We start from the raw sequence: 17,384 nt of genomic DNA on the forward strand, positions 1-17,384 counted from the left end.
CAAGCACACACATATATAGCTCAGCAAACCCTTTATTTCAGAGAATGCTTGCTCACAAAATTTGCTGAGTAGACACATAGAACAGTTAGTAAAGTCTGAAGTGATGAAGGACTGACAGGATAGATTCTAGTCCAAATCTGAGAGTCTAAAACCCAGAGGTACCAGGTGGCAGAAGGGCAGAGAGGGTAAACTTCCCTCTTTACTCTTTTGTCCTCTGTAGGACCCGCAGATTAGACAATGTCCCCTTGCTTTGGGGAGGGCGACACATTTTACTCAGCTTATAGAGTCACATGCATGGCCCTTCTGGAAGCACCCGCACAGGCGCACTGGGAAGGTGTCTAACCAGCTAGCTGGGTATCTCACGATCCAGTCAAGCTGACAGATGGGACTGTGACAGTGGACTAAGCATTTTACAGTCCTCACTCAAGCCTGCAAAGCCGCTTTTATCCTCATTCCCCAAGACGGGAAACCAGGACTCTTAGTCTGCCCAAGGTCAGCGGAATAAATGACAGCAATGGAATCCGAATGCAGAGCTGAAGGCCGGGGCTCATCCTCCGGGGCACTGGCTACCAGCTGACCTTTAAGACACATTCTGTGCCGAAGAGGCAGAGCGAGAAGTTACCAGCCCACTTTCAAAGCTCCTTCCACTCTTGAAGCAATATAGGCCCCTGGTGGAAATTCTGCAAACCACAGAAATAAAATTATTCAAAAAAAAAAAAAAAAAATGTAAAATGGTGGGCTGGAGAAATGGCTCAGAGGTTAAGAGCACTGACTGCTCCTCCAGAGGTCCTGAGTTCAATTCCCAGCAGCCACAGGGTGGCTCACAACCATCCATAATGTGATATGCTGCCCTCTTCTGGCCTGCAGGTGTATATGTAGGCAGAGCACTATATACATAGTAATGAATAAATAAACCGTTAAAAACAAATGTAAAGCAGTATGATTATACTACTGGAGGCATTTGTACACTCGTGTTCATGGGAGCACTAAGAGGTAAAACGTATAAGCAAATCTAGAGTCGGGAGACGTAGGACTAAAAATGAAGACTGTGTGAGCAACGGGAACTATTCAGCCTCAGGTAGGAAGCTGTGCTGCGTGAGTGCTGCGATCCCAATGGGTGACTGACGGGGGGGGGGGGGGGGGGGGGGGGGGGGGGGGGGGGGGGGGGGGGGGGGGGGGGGTTGGGGGGGGGTGGGGGGGGGGGGTGTGGGGGGTGGGGGTTGTTGTGATAGTGGGGGAGCTGGTTCTTTTTGTATATGCACGCATACCTTTTGAGGAGAGGTGTTGTCTTCTGTCAGTCTTATCTGATTTTTCGAGAACAGGCCTCCCACTGAACCTGAAGCTGACTGATTGGATTAGTGGGCCAGTTGAGTCCTGGATCTACCTGTCTTCATCCTACCCTTCACTCCAGGGCTGGGGTTACAGTTGCAGCATGTGAGTGCTGGGAAACGCTGGTGCATCAGGGATTTTACCCATTAAGCCATCTCCCAGTCTGATACTGGGGACTGTTTTGTTGGTTTGTTTTGGTTTTTTGTTTTTGGTTTTTCAAGACAGGGTTTCTCTGTGTAGCCCTGGCTGTCCTGGACTCACTTTGTGCTGGGATTAAAGGCCTGCACCACCACCACCTCCCACGGCTCATTGATACTGGGGACTGTTTAATGAATCGTTTTGCAAGGTGTAAACCGTCAAAAGGATGTGAAACAGTAAGGATAAACTAAACATAAGCAAAGAACCAAGCACTTAAGTGTGCATAGTTTAGCACCACAAAAAAGCTATTAGGCTGGTTGTGGTGGTGCATACCTTTAATCTCAGCGCTCAGGAGGCAGAGGCAGGCTGATCTCTGAGTTCTAGGCCAGCCTGGACTACAAATCAGGGACCAGAACAACCAGAGCTACACAATCCCTGTCTTGAAAAAACAAAAACAAACAAACAAACAAACAAAACCAGAAAAAAAAAAAAAAAAAAAAAAAAAAAGGAAATACCATGCCATAAAGACATGGGGCAAAATGTTCATGAGTCTCAGTGCATGTCTACTGACATGTTTCAACTGTTTTTCCTATCATTAGCCTTATGATAGCTATGCATGACTAGCCTATTATTAGCCTCTATGATTATAGAACATGTTTTGAACAATTAAAAAAAAAACTCAAGGCAGCCATTTTAAGCTACTCTATCAGAGGTGGAGTCCCAATATCACTACTGTCCACGGCATAGGCTGGTAGACAGGAAACTCCCAGGACCCCTGGCTCCACAGAAAACCATCATGGGTACCCTGGGCTAATGGGGCCCTAGGTACCCTGACTATCTCCTATTGAGGAAGGATCACTGGGGTTATTTACATTTCCTAAATTTCTCTGGCAAAGGTTTCCTTACTTCCAGAGGCAGCTCATTCAGGCTTGGGAATCTAACATGTTGCCATTATTTTACCAAAAAAAAGAAAAGAAAAAGGAGACCAGAAAGTCAGTTTTCCCTAGTTAGTGAATTCTTTCTTTACAAAGAGCTGCAAATTGGTAGACTGAGGGACAAACCTGGCTGGTTGGTAGACTTATCTAATACGAGGTTTAACCAGTAGGATATTTCTTGCAAAAATGCGGCTTTTGAAATAGATCTGAAACTTTGGACCAGTACTTCGTTAAACCACGAGTGGTGGCAGAGGAGTGGTACACTCGCTAACTTGCCTCAAGCCCCTTCTTCCTGTTCTATTCTTTTCAAACAATTCTTTTTAACGATACTGTGGGCCTGAAGCAGCAAAGGTCGTCTTGTCTACTTAGAACTTTGTTAGAGAGATGGCCCCTGCCCTGTCTGGATCTGCGGTCGTTTCCGACACGCAGTCCATCACCGCCGGTTAGCCCCGGGTTGGCAGCCACACCGGGACTCCGCCCCCCGGTGTCACCGATTGCTAAAACCAGCGTGCGCGTCCACAGGCTTGTGTCCTAGTCGAGTCCTGGGCCCGACACCTACCTCGCGGGCTAAGAGGCAGGACAACCTGCACGCCGCGGGGCAGGAGTCTCGCGGTCCCGGCCGGGGACACCGGAGAGCGGACCCTCACGCGTCCGCCAGCGACCGCCGGTGCTGGTCCCGCACACCGGGGAGCGTGCTGCGCACGCGCACGAGCATCCAGGCGCCGGCGGAAGGAACCCAACGGATGGACCAAACCTTCACGCGTGGAGGGGGAGACACGGAGAGAATTAGAAGAGTGGGAAGATGGAGGGAAGGAAAGAAGGTCAGACCATGACCCCCAAGGTGGAAGTCCAACTGGAAGATTAGTTCTGTGAGACTCTACCGGCGACGCTCTCAGGTCGAGCGGTCTCCGCGTGAACTTCTGTATACCGCCTCTCCCTCCCGACCAGAGAGAGCCCGGAAGGCCAGGGGCGGGACTCGCGCAGGCGCAGTGTGGCCGGCAACATGGCATCCAAGGCTAAGAAGCGAGCGGTGGGAAACGGGGTCCAGCGGCCGCTGGGAGCACAGGAGCAGCGCGAGGAGGAGGAAGAGGATGAGGTCGAGGATGAGGAAGAAGACGATGAAGACAGTGACGAAGAAGAGGATGAAGACGATGAGATCGTGGACGAGGTGAGGCGCGCGCTACCGTATTTTTGGTATAGATCTGAGACGGTAAAGAGACATTCAGGCAACTGAAGCTGTGGGGACGTGACACGAGTTGTGGGAAGTTGTGATTTTTCCATCGCTGTGGTTCCAGTAGCTAAGTTGAACGTGGCACATTCTTACCCAAGTTCCCACTACAGGCATTTCTACACGTTACTCCCTGAAGCCCTTCCCGGCTTAGTTATTCCCACCCCCAGAGACCGTATTTACCGCCTCCCTGGGACAGCCAACCTGCTCCAGACTGGTTTTATAGCCTCACAGAACTGATGTCCTTTCTTCAGATTTGTTCGTCTTTGTTTTTGTTTTGAGACAGGGTTTCTCTGTGTCGATCTGGCTGCCCTGGAACTCGCTCTGTAGACCAGGCTGGCTTCGAACTCACTTGCCTCCGCTGCCTGCGTGCTAGGATTGTTCAGACTTCCTATAACCTAGTCCCCGGTGGATTAAGCATGTCTTTGTTGGTGAATTATCAGTTTTGAGTGATTGTTCAAGACACTTGTTGCCTCAGTAAACTGGCTGTCCAAAGCAGGGTTTGTCGTTTAGCCCTTCTCTTGGGTGTTGACTTTACTCCTCCTCTGTCACTCCATCAGTACAGCAGCGCTTCTGTTAGCTTGTCTTCAGTACCCAGGTGCAGCTATTCTAGTCTGTGCCTCCGTCTTCTCCTGCCTGGTTACTATAAAGGTCTTTCTTTTCCTTCTTTTAAAAAGGTGAAATTAAGGCTGGGATAGCCACGATGAAATCACACGCAGCTTTATTTTATTGTTTTTACAATGCTGGTAATCAAACCCAGGACACTGTGCCTGCTAGGCAAGCACTGTACCGCGGAGCCACACGCCCAGCTCCCATAATAGCATCTCACTGTCTTGCCTCTCCGTTCTTGTCCCTTAACCATCTGTATTCCGTTAACCGCCAGAGAGCTCTGGCTGGCCCATTCTAGTCTCCCTCTTTGAATGCTCCAATGGCTTCCTGTTTCCTTTATAGAAAGATCCCCAGTCCTGGTTCAGAACAAACGAGAGAAAGCGAACGGAAACGGTCAGTGGAGTGAGCACGAGGCAGGGTGAGCATGCCAGCTTGTAGTGCTGCAGTCCAGGTCATTGCTTCGCTTCGCCTATCCTGCCTTGAGCCCCATCTCAAAAGGGTTCACTAGGTATTTAGTTGCCTTAGGGGTCTCAAGCCAGTGCTTCTTCCATTAACATGGAAAATCTAACAGCATCAGTGACTAAACTGTGTGAACTGTAATCACCAGTTGTGGGAGAGGGAGAGAACCTCAGATGAGACGTAGCCTGTCTGTGGGCATGGCTTAATTAAAGATGATGTGGGAGAGGCGGGGCCCATTGTGAACCATGCCATCCCCGGGTCCTGAGTAGCATAAGAAACCAAGCCAGCAATCAGTGTTCTTGGTGTTCTCTGCCTTGAGCTCCTGTCCAGATTTTCTTCAGTGAGGGGCTCACCTGGAAGTTTAAGAGGAAAGAAATCCTTATCTCCCCAAGTTGCATTTGGTTGTGGTGTTTATCACAGCAACAGAAAGAATGCCATCGTTGGTAATACTGTAACATATAAGATCTACATGCTCTGTTGTGGGAATAGCAGTGTGTCCTTGGAGGGTAATTTACCAGTGTTTTTGAAAATTTATAGTGCATATAATTCCTGACTCAGTAACTTGTAAGAATTTACCCTACAGAAATTGACAGTAAAAATAACAATGCTAACTATACTCCCAGGCGGTGTCCAGTTTGTATGAGCTTATATAATTCTCATATCGGCACTATGAACTTAGGAATTATCACTGTTTTACAAGGGAGACCACGTAGTAAGTTAAGGGGAAATGTGTCTATATAGTTGTTTTGTGGAAGGAAAAAAAAAAAAAAAAAAAAAAAAAAAAAAAAAAGAGCCAAGGTGGGGGATGGGGTGGTCCATCAGCTTGTGTGTATGCTATTTGACAGTAGCTTTAGGAGAATAGGAGTACAGTAGTCAGGCTAGGAGGACGCTTTCTCACCCAGACCTTGGCAGTCAGTGTAGCTTTTGCCCCTCACATACGCCTTTACATTTTTTATGTGTATGTGTGTTTCTCTGCATATACATGTATCCATGCATGCTGTGTCCACAGAGGCCATCAGAAGGCATCGGATCCCTGGGCCTGGAGTTACAGGTGGTTGTGAGCCTCCATTTAGATGCTGAGAATCAAACCTGGGTCCTCTGGAAGAGCTGCAGTGCTCTTAACTGCTGAGCCATCCATCCCTCTGGTGTGAAAGGGGAAATTCTTCGAGATTTAAGCAGGTCTCCACTCTGAAATCCTTAGTGGGTATTCCTTCCTTTATTTAGTTGAAGAAGTCTTTCATTTTCTTTTTCTTTATTCTTTCTTTTTTTTTTTTTTTTTTTCAAGATAGGGTTTTTCTGTGTAGTCTTGGTTGTCCTGGTCTCACTTTATAGACCAGGCTGGCCTCTGTCTCCCAGAGTGCTAGAATTATAGGCCACTGTGCCTGGCGGGATTTTCATTTTCTGATATATTTATTTACCCACAGTTCATTTCTCTGATGTAAAAACCCATGAATGTTATCTTGGAAGATCAGAATCAACCTCAGGTCTTTTAAAAAAACAAAATGGTGTATCAGGAAAAAAAAAAAGAATGTCATAGTTCCGGTCCTGCAGTGCCTAACTTAAAGAATAAAGTGAGAGCTGGCTTTTTCTCTTTATCAAGATGCTTACCAAAGCAGTTAGGGGACTTGGGGATATATGATATGGCCTTCTTCTAGTCTCTTGGCCTCACCATAATTTCTCTTGCCTTAGGGGCTTGTATTACTGTTCTCCAAGCCAGGAAAGCTCTTCACCTGCTATTCATGTTACTTCTTGTTCCTTTGTTTATTTGTTCTTCCTTCCTTTCTTTATTTTGTTGTTTGTTTGTTTGTTTTTTCTGAGACACCCAGCTTCATGTCACTTCTTAGAGAAAGCTTTCCTTGATTTTCTTATTTCCTAGTTTTAAGATGTAACAAAATATTGTATATGTTTTAGTTACATTTACTTAAAAATGTGTATATGCCATGGTCACATGTGTTATCAAGGGGAAATTGCAGGAGTCAGTTCAGTTCCCTTTCTGCCTCCCCCTCCTCCTCCCTGTCCCTCCCCTACCGTCTCCCCCCAATGTACTCTGACATGCCACAGTACAGGAATGGAAGTCAGAAGATAATTTGCAGCAGTCAGGTCTCTTTTCCTACCATTTCAGTGCAGGGGATTGAGCTCAGGTACTCAGGCTTGGCAGCAAGTGCCTTTACCTGCTGTGCCCTCTCCAGCCCACCCTCATCCTTTTTAATCTTTTTAATAGCATATACAGTTGCTTTCTTTCCTTTTGTTTTGTTTTTTAAAGACAGGATTTCTTTGTATAGCCCTGGCTGTCCTGAAACTATCTCTGTAGACTAGGCTGATCTTGAACTCAAAAGAGATCTGCCTGCCTCTTTCTCCTGAGTGCTGGGGTGAAAGGTGTGCGCTGCGGTCTCCCAACTATACACTTTACAGCAACCTTAGACTTATTTCTTGTCTCTCCTGTGTTTGCTCCACAAGAGCAGAGTCCTTGACATCTGCTTTGCTCACCAGTTCATTTATTTATTTATTTATTTAGAGACAAGGTCATGCTAAGTCATTGGTTGTTGGCCTTGAACTCATGTTGTAACCCAGCTTTATCTTGAAGTCTCCATCTCCCTGCCTCTGCCTCCTGAGCACTGGATCATCAGGCATGGCTCCACCATTTCCTCTGCAGTGCTTGGTACCTGCTGTTACGTAGTAAATATTTGCTAAGTGAATGAAGTATAACCTCACGTGGATAGGAAGATTAAACTCTAGGCAGTTCTGGGGACTTGAAGTGATCTTTTTTTATGCATGCTTTTTAAAGTTAGGGGAATGATTATGTCTCCTTTGAGGCTGCCTGACAGTTTTATCTGGGTGAGACTATTTGCATTTAAACCAGGTTTGTTCCTTCAGGCTTTTGCATCACATGAGGAAATGGTATGAATGGGCTTTGTAATCTGTACAGGTGGCAGTCTTAGCAGTATTTACCTCCCTACCCCCTTCCCCTTTATTTTCTTTGAGAAGGAGTCTCCCTGTGAAGAACAGGATGACCTCACAATTGAGGTTTTCTTGCCCCCCTCCCTCCAGCCTCTGCGTTAGCACTGCAGGCCCGTGGCACTGTCCCTCCTTTAGGGTCACCTGTTTTGAAGCCTGACATTGATAATTACTTTCATAACAGTCCCCTCCTCCCTTCCCTTTTATGAAAGATCATCTTGCTATGTAGCCCAGGCTGGTCTCAAATTACTGCTCTTCCTCTGCTCCTGAGTCTCTGGTTTCTTTTTCACCACATTAAACTAACATTTCATGTTTTGCTCAACTCCAACCCCCTGAGACGTTTTCTGCAGGTAACTAATAGAGAGCAGACCTAAAAGAATGGAAACAGAGGCAAAAGAAACATTTGTAAACGTTTGTAAAACGAACATCATCTTTAAATCTTTCTGTGATGACCTGTTTCACATATTATTTACAGGAAGTGAATATTGAATTTGAAGCTTATTCCATCTCAGATAACGATTACGACGGAATTAAGAAATTACTGCAGCAGGTATGGTCTTTTCAGAATTCCCGTGTCTGTCTGCTGCCCTTTGCTGAAGGGAGCTCTCCTTTTCCAGGGTGAACGCTGTGTGCCTTGTCTCCTTGCCCCACCCCCTGGCACCAGTGTTTAAGTTCTCGTGTCCTGGAATGCCTTCCCTTCATGTGCTCACTGCTGGAGATGCTAGTCTCTTTCTTAGAATTCACATCTATACTTGGTGGGGGTAAAGAACAAAACACTTTTTTTTATTTTTAAAGGGAGGAAGAGTTTGGCTTACAGTTCAGGGGGTGGGTGCTGCCCCAGTGGCAGGAAAGGCAGGGCAAAAAAGACCCAGGGTCTCACACGGCATTGGCACCAGCAGTTCAGAAGCAGAACACATCGTCAGTCCTTCTTGTTGGTCTTTATATACCAGCCATAGAACTGTACCCACTGGTGCTGCGGAGGCCACATTGCTACCTGAACTTTGCCTTTACCTCAAATAATATGGCTTCTGTTTACCGTCTCCCCATACCTGTTTGCTGAATACCACTGGCTAAGTCTTTTCTCAGCCATCTTGATCAGGCGATTACATTTCATTGGTTTTGTTTGAATAACAGAATCAAAGTGTTATTAGAAATCGTGCTTTGGTCTTCATGTCAAGTATTTCTTTTTCTCCTTTAAGCTTTTCCTAAAAGCTCCTGTGAACACTGCAGAGCTAACGAGTCTCCTGATTCAGCAGAACCACATTGGGAGTGTGATTAAGGTATGTGGGGTGATTGACACAGTGGCTTCTTGGTCCTCTAGCTCCAGCTGAAAGGAAGTACTAGAGAGAACCACCCAGAGGTGACTGCCGCGGCCCAGGGATGCTACGTTAAGGAATCCAGGCATCAGCATTGGGGTGGGCAGAGGGCGGCTGACTTAGAACATACCTGGGAGGTGACATGTGAAATGGTTTAGAGTACTGGCCTCCGAGTGCGAGAAAAAACTGTCAGGGATGACTCACAAGTTCCTGCTAGAGCAGTGAAGTTGGCAAACTTAGAAGATAAGTTGCGAGGGTGAGCGCATTACGGGGTTTGTACACCTTGAGTTTGGGGCACCTGGATGTGCGTGTAAGATACTGAACAGCAGCTGTAGCCTTAAGTTTTCAGCAGATGTCAGTCATTGAAATCAGACTTGATTGCAATCACCAAGGAAGAGCAGAGGACAGATCCCCTGGTAATGCCAGCCGCGCCTATCAGAGCAAACTGGTGGCAGAGATCTTAGAGGAACTGATAGGAATGGCTGCAGTGGGGAGGGGACAGCGGTCCCTGATTTCAGAAAAGCAAGAAAGGAGCATTTCCGGAAGGCATTGTCTGGTAGAGACATAGCACCCAAGAAAATGAGGTCCCAGCTCTGCTGCTTGTCACCTGGGGTTCTTTTGGTTTCGTGTTGTGTTACAAACAACCCGAAGCTTAGAATCGCAACAGGCATCTCCTTGGCTTGTGGACTTGCCATTTGGACAGAGGTCAGATTCATTGCAGTTCCTGCTTGGTGTTCTGTGAGCGGAGGAGGCTGCAGTGGTGGCGTTACTGCCTGGGTCTGGGCACAGTTGCTGGTTGTCTGAAGTACAGGAAAATTGTCAAAAGGAGATGGTGGAGGACCAGGGCTGGTTTATGAGTTACCTTCTCTTCCATTTGCGTCATCTAGTTTTGTTGAACTGAAAACATCCTTGCCAGGTGGGCTGTGGTGGCCCATGCCTTTAATCTCAGCACTTGGGTGGCCGAGGCAGGCGGAGCTCAGTGAGTTCAGGGCCAGCCTGGTCTACAGAGTGAGTGCCAGGACAGTAGTAAGGGCTTTGTAGAAAAACCCTGTCTCAAAAAACAAACAAAACCCCAACATCCTGGCCAAAGGCTATAGACAAGGCCCGACAAGCAGTGCTGCTGAAGGCAGCGGTAACTTTGTAAGTGCCTTTCCATCAGAACAGGTTCATGGGCATGCCAGGCCAGCATGGACTCCTGCCGACTCTGGTGGAAGTAGCAGGTTCATTTCATCTTACTTATTCAACATGGATCCCTGAGTACTTGCTGTGTGCCAGGCTGAGGGCTAGGATGCGGTGGGAAAGGAGTTTGTGGCAGTGTGCGGAGGGAACTGCCTAGGGCTGTAGTCTCCTAGTGAACGGGCAATCGGAATAGAGCCAAGGAGGTCACGTTGGTTTTCTATGTCATTCCCTGCTGTTCGCTCTTCCCCTTGGCCCATGCCACATAAACCTGGGTTCGGTTCCTCTAATGTGAGGTTTAGGTGATACAGTGTTAGAGGCACCCAGAGAAAAAAGAAAGGGCTGGCTCAGCTAAGTCACTTAAAATACAAAATATTTTAGCTAATGAATCTACCTTACCTGGATTTAATAATATATTGAGATCCTGGTAAAAGAAAACATGGTAAGAATCTTTTTTGGCTGGGTGTGGTACACACTTTTAATCCCAGCACTTGGAGAGACAGAGGCAGGCAGATCTCTGAGTTCGATGCCAGCCTGGTCTACAAAATGAGTCCCCAACAGCTAAGTCTACACAGAGAAACCTTGTCTCAAAAACAAAAGAAAAAGGAAAAGAATCTTTTTGAGACAAGGTCTCACATGTAGCTGTGGCTGGCCCAGACCTGCCTAGGATTAAAAGCAAGGGCATCCATTACACCCAGCTTGCTGCTGCTGCTGCTGCTTCCACGCCCCCTGCCCCCCCCCCCCTCTTCTTTTTGGTTTTTAAGACAGGGTTCCTCTGTAGTTCTGGCTGTCGCTATACATGATTAACAGGCCTGGTCTGCATAGGGAGTTCTAGGCCAGCCAGAACTACATAGTGAGGACCTGTCTCAGAAAGAACACAAAAGAAAACCCAAAGAAATGCAGAGCAGGATGAAGCCATCCAGACTGTAGAGGGGGAGCCAATTGGTCCGGAGGTGAAGTGGTACCAGCGCCACCACGGGGCACTCAGGACACGGTGCTTTGGGAGTTGACAAGCTTGGGTTTTGAAACGTGAAAAATTGCTGTTATACTTCTTCCCACCCAAATAATGTAAAATCGAAATGTTTTCCTTTTAAAACAGCAGACGGATGCTTCAGAAGACAGCGATGACGAAATGGATGAAGATGAGATCTTTGGCTTCATAAGCCTTTTAAACTTAACTGAAAGAAAGGTTAGTTTCACTGGGTGGCCTGGAAGCCTGGACTCTGTGGTCAGTGTGGAGTCTCCTCATAGTTACTACTACAGTGTGACGATTGCTACATGCTCCTGCTCTGGTCCCTTTTCAGTGTTTTGTTTGGAGTGATTTGTACCCAGCTTAAGGCTGATTATTCCTGGTGGCATCCGTCGCCAACATTTCAGGATCTGGTGTTGACAGTGGCACCAACACAGGATCTGTGTGCAAGGCCTCCGCAGCTGGTCTCCTTGCTCCCAGTACACTGAGGATACACATGCTTTGTTCAGCAGCGTCCAGGGTTGAGGGCAGGCCCTTCGCGTGCACTTATGTTTCGTCATCTCTCTTTATTGACTCAGTAATGAGTTCTAATAAAAACTATGCCAGCTGTTTATTTTCTAAGAATCAGGTGCAGGCCAAAGTCAGTCTTCGGTTTTCAAAGGAACTTTCCAGTTAATTTCCAGCTGCTTCTGTCAGATGGAGTAGGATTGCTGTCCCAGTGTGTGAGTGTTATTTAGAAACTTGGCTTACCACCAATCATGGGCTGGTAATTAGGTTAGTTCCTTTGGGGGAATTCTTCCGGCAGTCAATACTGAAGAAACACCAGGGTTTAAAGGCAATGGGAGGAAAGGCCCTCCTCTCGAGGCAAAGATCAAGGCTTCCTCTTTATTTTCTAGGGGACTCAGTGTGCTGAGCAAATTAAAGAGTTGGTTCTGAGCTGCTGTGAGAAGAGCTGTGAGAAGACCGTGGTTGAGCAGCTGAACAAGCTCTTGAATGACACCAGCAAGCCTGTGGGCTTTCTGCTAAGTGAACGTTTCATTAACGTCCCTCCACAGATCGCTCTGCCGATGCACCAGCAGCTTCAGTAAGCAACTCGGGGAAGTGCCTTCAAACAGCCTTTTTTTTTTAAACCCATGTAGATTCAGAAGTGTTCCTTATGTGGGCCACCGAAGTTGCAACAAGTGCCGAGTGAGGGGAGTGGAAGAGCGTATGAGGGTGCTCATCGCTAGCATTCAGCCCCTTGAACATTTTTGATTACTGATGGCAGTAATTTTAATATTTCCAAAGATTTAGAGAGTAGAGAAGTTGATGAACTTTCAAGACTTTTTACATTTGACTGACAGTTTCCACATTCACAGATGTCTGTAAGTTGAACAAAATGTTAGAAAAAAATCTAACAAAACCAGAGTTAAATTCTTAAATTCTGTTTTGACTAATGAAACCACATCCACAGTACCATCTCTACTTCTTGGCCTCCTGTTGTTTAATACACGAATTTTAAGTTCGAGCAACATTTAAACAGAACTACAGGATTTAGAAAGTGAAGGGAACTAAAGGTCGTGTCCCCTCTGCTTTGGTGCACAGGGTTAAAGTGTCGACAGGACATCCTAGCTGGGATGCGGTTTCCTTCCTGTAGCACCTTCTCCCTTTGTCCATGTGCCCCATATTTTCTCAGCCGCAGCTCACATGGCTCCTGTGCCCTAAATGGTTTTTATGTATCTTTGTTTTCTCTATGCAGCTGGGGCTCCTGCTTATTTATAATCTCACAGGGGCTTGATCTGCTTTCTGCTAATTTTGTGCTGGAGTTCAAGTGGACTGTTCTGAATCTATTAGTTTTGGTTGGAAGGAAAAAATTTTCACTGCCATTCTGTTGAATCTCCTAGAACTAAGGTTATCTACATCAGTGCAGTTTCTGTAGTGCCAGAGATCAAGCCCAGACTGTCAACGAACGGGGCTTATGTGGTCACATGCATGCCCTAGTGCCATCGGCTCTGCCTGTGTGGCTTTGAACTTGCAATTAAACGGGTTGTTTAAAAAAAAATGCAGGTTCTTACTTATTTTTAAATTTGCACAAAACAGTGATTTTGAGTGAATCTGAGATCATAAGTTACTGGGTATGAGTCTTTCTAAACTCAGATTCTGTGTGTGTGTGTGTGTGTGTGTGTGTGTGTGTTGAGGTTTATTAAATGAGCATGCGGGGAGAAGAAGAGGGAAGGGTACCTCAGAGAGAGACAGAGACAGGAAGAGTAAGAAGAGCAGATTCTGCCAGTAGCTTAAGTAAAACAGCCCAGCCTCTGTGCAGCGGAGCCCAGGGAAAAGCAGCGCAGCTTTTCCCTGGGCTCTGGATAGGTGTAACCCAGCAGCGACCTCTGTGGTGACCTGTGTGTGTGCCTTGTAGAAAAGAGCTGACAGAGGCGCAAAGATCCAACAAGCCATGTGGGAAGTGCGTCTACTACCTGCTGATAAGTAAGACATTCCTCGAAGCAGGAAAATCCAGTTCCAGAAAGAGGCAGGACGGCCCTCAGCAGGATGCGCTAATGTTCGTGAACGCTGAGGAGGAGTTTTTCTATGAGGTAAGGGTGCCCTGCCTCACTCTCTGTTAGCTGCTGTCAGGAGCGTTTCTTGAATATACAACCTCCTAAGGCCAGGCCACAGCTATATGAGCCTATATAATCCCAATACTTTGAGGTCAAGGCCATCCTGATCCAAAGAATGAGTTCCAGGACAGCCAGGGCTACCCAAAGAAACCCTGTCTCAAGAAACTTAAAAACAAAACAAATCCCCCCAAAACTTATCCTCTTGGTTTATGCCACCCCTTTTTTTCTTTGGCTGTTGGCTAACACACAGTCTGGTACACCTTGCACATGCAAATGTGGGGATGAGGCGGGTACTGCCTAGGACTAATTAGGCACTTAGACCATGTTCACAGTGTGATGTTCAAGCCACATTTGCACGTTTCAGTTCTAAGAAGTTTCCCATTTGCAGAGATGGGTGAGTGAAGGTGATCACAGCTGCTCTGTGCCCTTAGGTCTGGATGTCACCGTACTGGCAGATCTCTAGCACTTTCTATATTGGTGGCTCATACTGTGATGGCCAGCCAAATCCCAGACAGTATTCCTATATTCTTTCTTACACTGCCCTCTTCAAAAATCTTGAAATTTAATCTCTTAGGGGGTAACATTTTCCTGAATGGCTGAGTTTTTAAGAATGTATATATTTATATGTATGTATGTGTGTAAGTGCAGGTTGTGTGTGCCATGGCATGCTTGTGGGGTTGTCTTCCTCCTTGTTGAGGCAAGGTCTCTGACTGCAGCTGCTGTGCTGACAGGCCTCTGACTTTCAGCCCCAGGGATGTTGGGGTTACAGTGCACCCTTGCATCCAGTCGAGTAGGTGGAGTCTAGGGATCAGACTGGTCTTCACCTTTTGAGCCATCCCCTCTGACTGCAGCAGTAGAGATTCAGCTCTGCCTTTGTTTACAAGAAATAAATGGCAAATATAGGGCTAGAGAGAGGATCAGCAGCGTGCAAGTGTGAGGCCCTGGGTTGGGATCCGTGACACCCACCGGAAGAAGCCGGACATGGTGGTATCTGCCTGTGACTGGGGCACAGAGACGAGAGAGAATCCTGGGAGCTCGCTCGCTATCCAGTGGTGCATTCCTTACAAATGGAGACCACCTCAGGGAGATCTATGTGGGTTTCAACATGGTCTGACCATGTTTACACAGCTGCCCAAAAGCTAAGGAAGCTGCCGGGTATATGAAGATCAGCATGTGAGGACAGTCCTCCTCAGTTTCACTCATCTGTCACAATGTTATCTTAGCAATCAAGCAAGGCCATGAAAGTGACTTTGGAATTAGAAAATGTATCACCTCCATCACTTAGCTGCCTGTTTCTGCAAATGGCACACCTTAATTATGGTTCTTATGTGAGTTGAAATTTGTTTGGTGTTTCATAATTTCTCCTTGAAGTGTCCGTTTGAACTCATTTTATTCTGAATTTTCCTTCCTTCCACTGTATTCCTTTTTGCACATATGTCAGACGGTGCTGTTTACTCTGGGTTAAGTAAGCTCTGCCTTTGAGTGGTCTGCATTTCCCCCCATGTCTCCTCTTTTGCTGCAGAAGGCAGTCCTGAAGTTCAGCTACTCGGTGCAGGCGGAGAGCGACACTTGTCTGGGAGGCAGGTGGTCCTTTGATGATGTTCCAATGAAGCCCTTGCGAACTGTGATGTTAATCCCGGATGACAAGATGAATGAGATCATGGAAAAGCTGAAAGACCATTTATCTGTCTAGTCTATTTCCCCTGGACAGGGGCGGACTTGTTCATGTATAATTACCAAGAAACCCATTGGAGATACTGAAAAACTCATTATTTTATTCAGATTCAAGTCCTCTACAAAAAGTAGGGCTCTGTTTCATGTGTCTATGACACATTTACAAAATAGTTGGGGTCTTTTTTTTTTTTTGGTCAAATTATGAATGATTTGTTTTAAACTTCCAATAAGAAAAACATGGAATAGTAATTTTAAGAACTTAATAAAAACTATTTTTTTATTTTAGAATCGTATTTGAAGTGTTAATGTCCAGGAGTTTCCTGGCTCCAGCAGCTTACCGCCAGCCCCCCCCCCCCGCCTTTGGTGTCCTTATTGCACTTAGTGTTGGAGAGGTCACTGGATTATGCATCTCTGCTCGGTAGCATCAGGGCACTTGTCACACACATCCTGGTCCTTTTTCACAGCTGTGGTGGGGAGGTGGCCTGAGGCTTGCTGTAGGATGTCCTTGCTTTCACTGGGTGGCAGGTTACTGAAGTAGTACTGTGGCGCCAACTGCATAAATCTGTCCATTTAAAACAAACAATAACATGAGAGCTGGGGAGTGGCAGACAGATGCCAGGTGTGCGTGCGTCCGCCCCAGCCCTGAGGAAAATGTGTAGACCTCATATTTCCTTTGAGGATCCAGTACCTTTTCTGCCTCTGTACATAACACAGGCTCTGCTACTAGTACAGTCAGCTCACTGCACTTGCAAATGTCACTTCTCTAGAACGAGGCCTCACAGTGGAAGCGCAGTGCATCATGGGAGGGATCGTATACTTGCAAAGAGCTTTGGGTAGACAGCAAGGAGTCTTCGCCTCTTGATGTCTCTGAGTTTTACTCAGAATCCACTGGGTAAGCTGTGACCTTGAACACCGTGAGGTGCCTTTAGACTGACACTCTGGAGTCAGCTCCGAGAGTCTCCGTTCCCAGTGTTGCCCTTCCTGTCTGTCCTCCCTCTACTTAGCAGCTATACAGAGATCTTTACAGTATCTAGAGCCTTCCTCTTGCCGTGCACTGCACCAGGGATAAAATCCAAACCCTTTTGTGGCCTACAGAGCTGTAGATACTCTGAACAACTTGTTTCTTCAACTTCACCTTCCTCCTCTGCATCACCCTATGCCCCACCCCCAGCTCTAGCCAGTGGTTTCCCTGTCCCTCAGAGATGGCTCAGTCCACCACAGCCAGTGCACTGGTGGCTTGTCTTGCATGGTTCTCAGTGACAACCCATGCCATCAGTGTTTAGTGTTTCTCCCTACACTGTAAGACAGGCAGCGTGCTTCTTAGGGGTCACCTATGTAAAGACAGGCACCGGAAGTCTCATGCAACTGAGAATGAAACCATGTGGTTTAGTCCTATGAGGATGAGTTGAAACGCCCTTCCTTCTCAATTGGACTTACAGTTCAGGAGAGACTGCTGAGGTGACACTGATGTAGTTGTTCTCGGATATGCTGAACTGATGGAAGAGGACCCACTCGGGCATCTTCTTGGTGATGGCGTAACTTGACAGTGGATGCAGCTGAGCAACTTGCTTATGTGTGAGCATTAAGTAGTTCCCTGACCCATCAACATCCCGAGCAATCTAAAAGGCAGGTCCAAAGAAAAAGGGAATTGATACATAACATGTTAGTTTGTAAAAACCCAGATTTTTAAAAAAGATTCATTTATTTATTATGTATACAGTGCTCTGTATGCCTGCAGGCCAGAAGAGGGCATCAGACCATGTAGATGGTTGGGAGCCACCATGTGGTTGCTGGGAATTGAACTCAGGGCCTTTGGAAGAGCAGCCAGTGCTCTTAATCTCTGAGCCATCTCAGCCCCAAGTTCAAAAATCTTGTCACCATGTTCCTATTTTCAGATAACAGGAAATAAGGCTCAGGCTACCGAAACAGCACGGCTGTAAAATAAACATTTGGGTCGTGAAATAAAACACAGCATGCCCTCTGCTCTGCCAGGAACTG

General features: G+C 46.7%; 2 protein-coding genes across 2 annotated transcripts in view; one reads left to right on the forward strand and one right to left on the reverse strand.

The window, feature by feature from the left end:
- Positions 1–3,353: 3,353 nt before the first annotated feature.
- Positions 3,354–15,439, forward strand: Bccip (BRCA2 and CDKN1A interacting protein). Its single transcript, XM_051145473.1, has 7 exons — positions 3,354–3,570; positions 8,129–8,203; positions 8,853–8,933; positions 11,245–11,334; positions 12,012–12,199; positions 13,514–13,688; positions 15,235–15,439. Exons 1-7 carry the CDS (start codon positions 3,406–3,408, stop codon positions 15,403–15,405), a joined length of 945 nt encoding a protein of 314 aa, XP_051001430.1. The 5' UTR covers positions 3,354–3,405; the 3' UTR covers positions 15,406–15,439.
- Positions 15,440–15,460: 21 nt separating this feature from the next.
- The window catches only part of Dhx32 (DEAH-box helicase 32 (putative)), a 37,832-nt gene continuing 35,908 nt past the window's right edge, over positions 15,461–17,384 (reverse strand). Inside the window, exons 10-11 of the mRNA XM_051145471.1 lie at positions 16,824–17,005; positions 15,461–15,948 (exon numbers count right to left, since the gene is read on the reverse strand). Of these exons, the coding sequence (XP_051001428.1) occupies positions 15,780–15,948; positions 16,824–17,005 (351 nt within the window). The 3' untranslated portion in view covers positions 15,461–15,779. The remainder of the gene's footprint in view (positions 15,949–16,823; positions 17,006–17,384) is intronic.

This window comes from Acomys russatus, chromosome 5 (genome assembly GCF_903995435.1).
Source record: "Acomys russatus chromosome 5, mAcoRus1.1, whole genome shotgun sequence".
Lineage (NCBI taxonomy): Eukaryota > Metazoa > Chordata > Mammalia > Rodentia > Muridae > Acomys > Acomys russatus.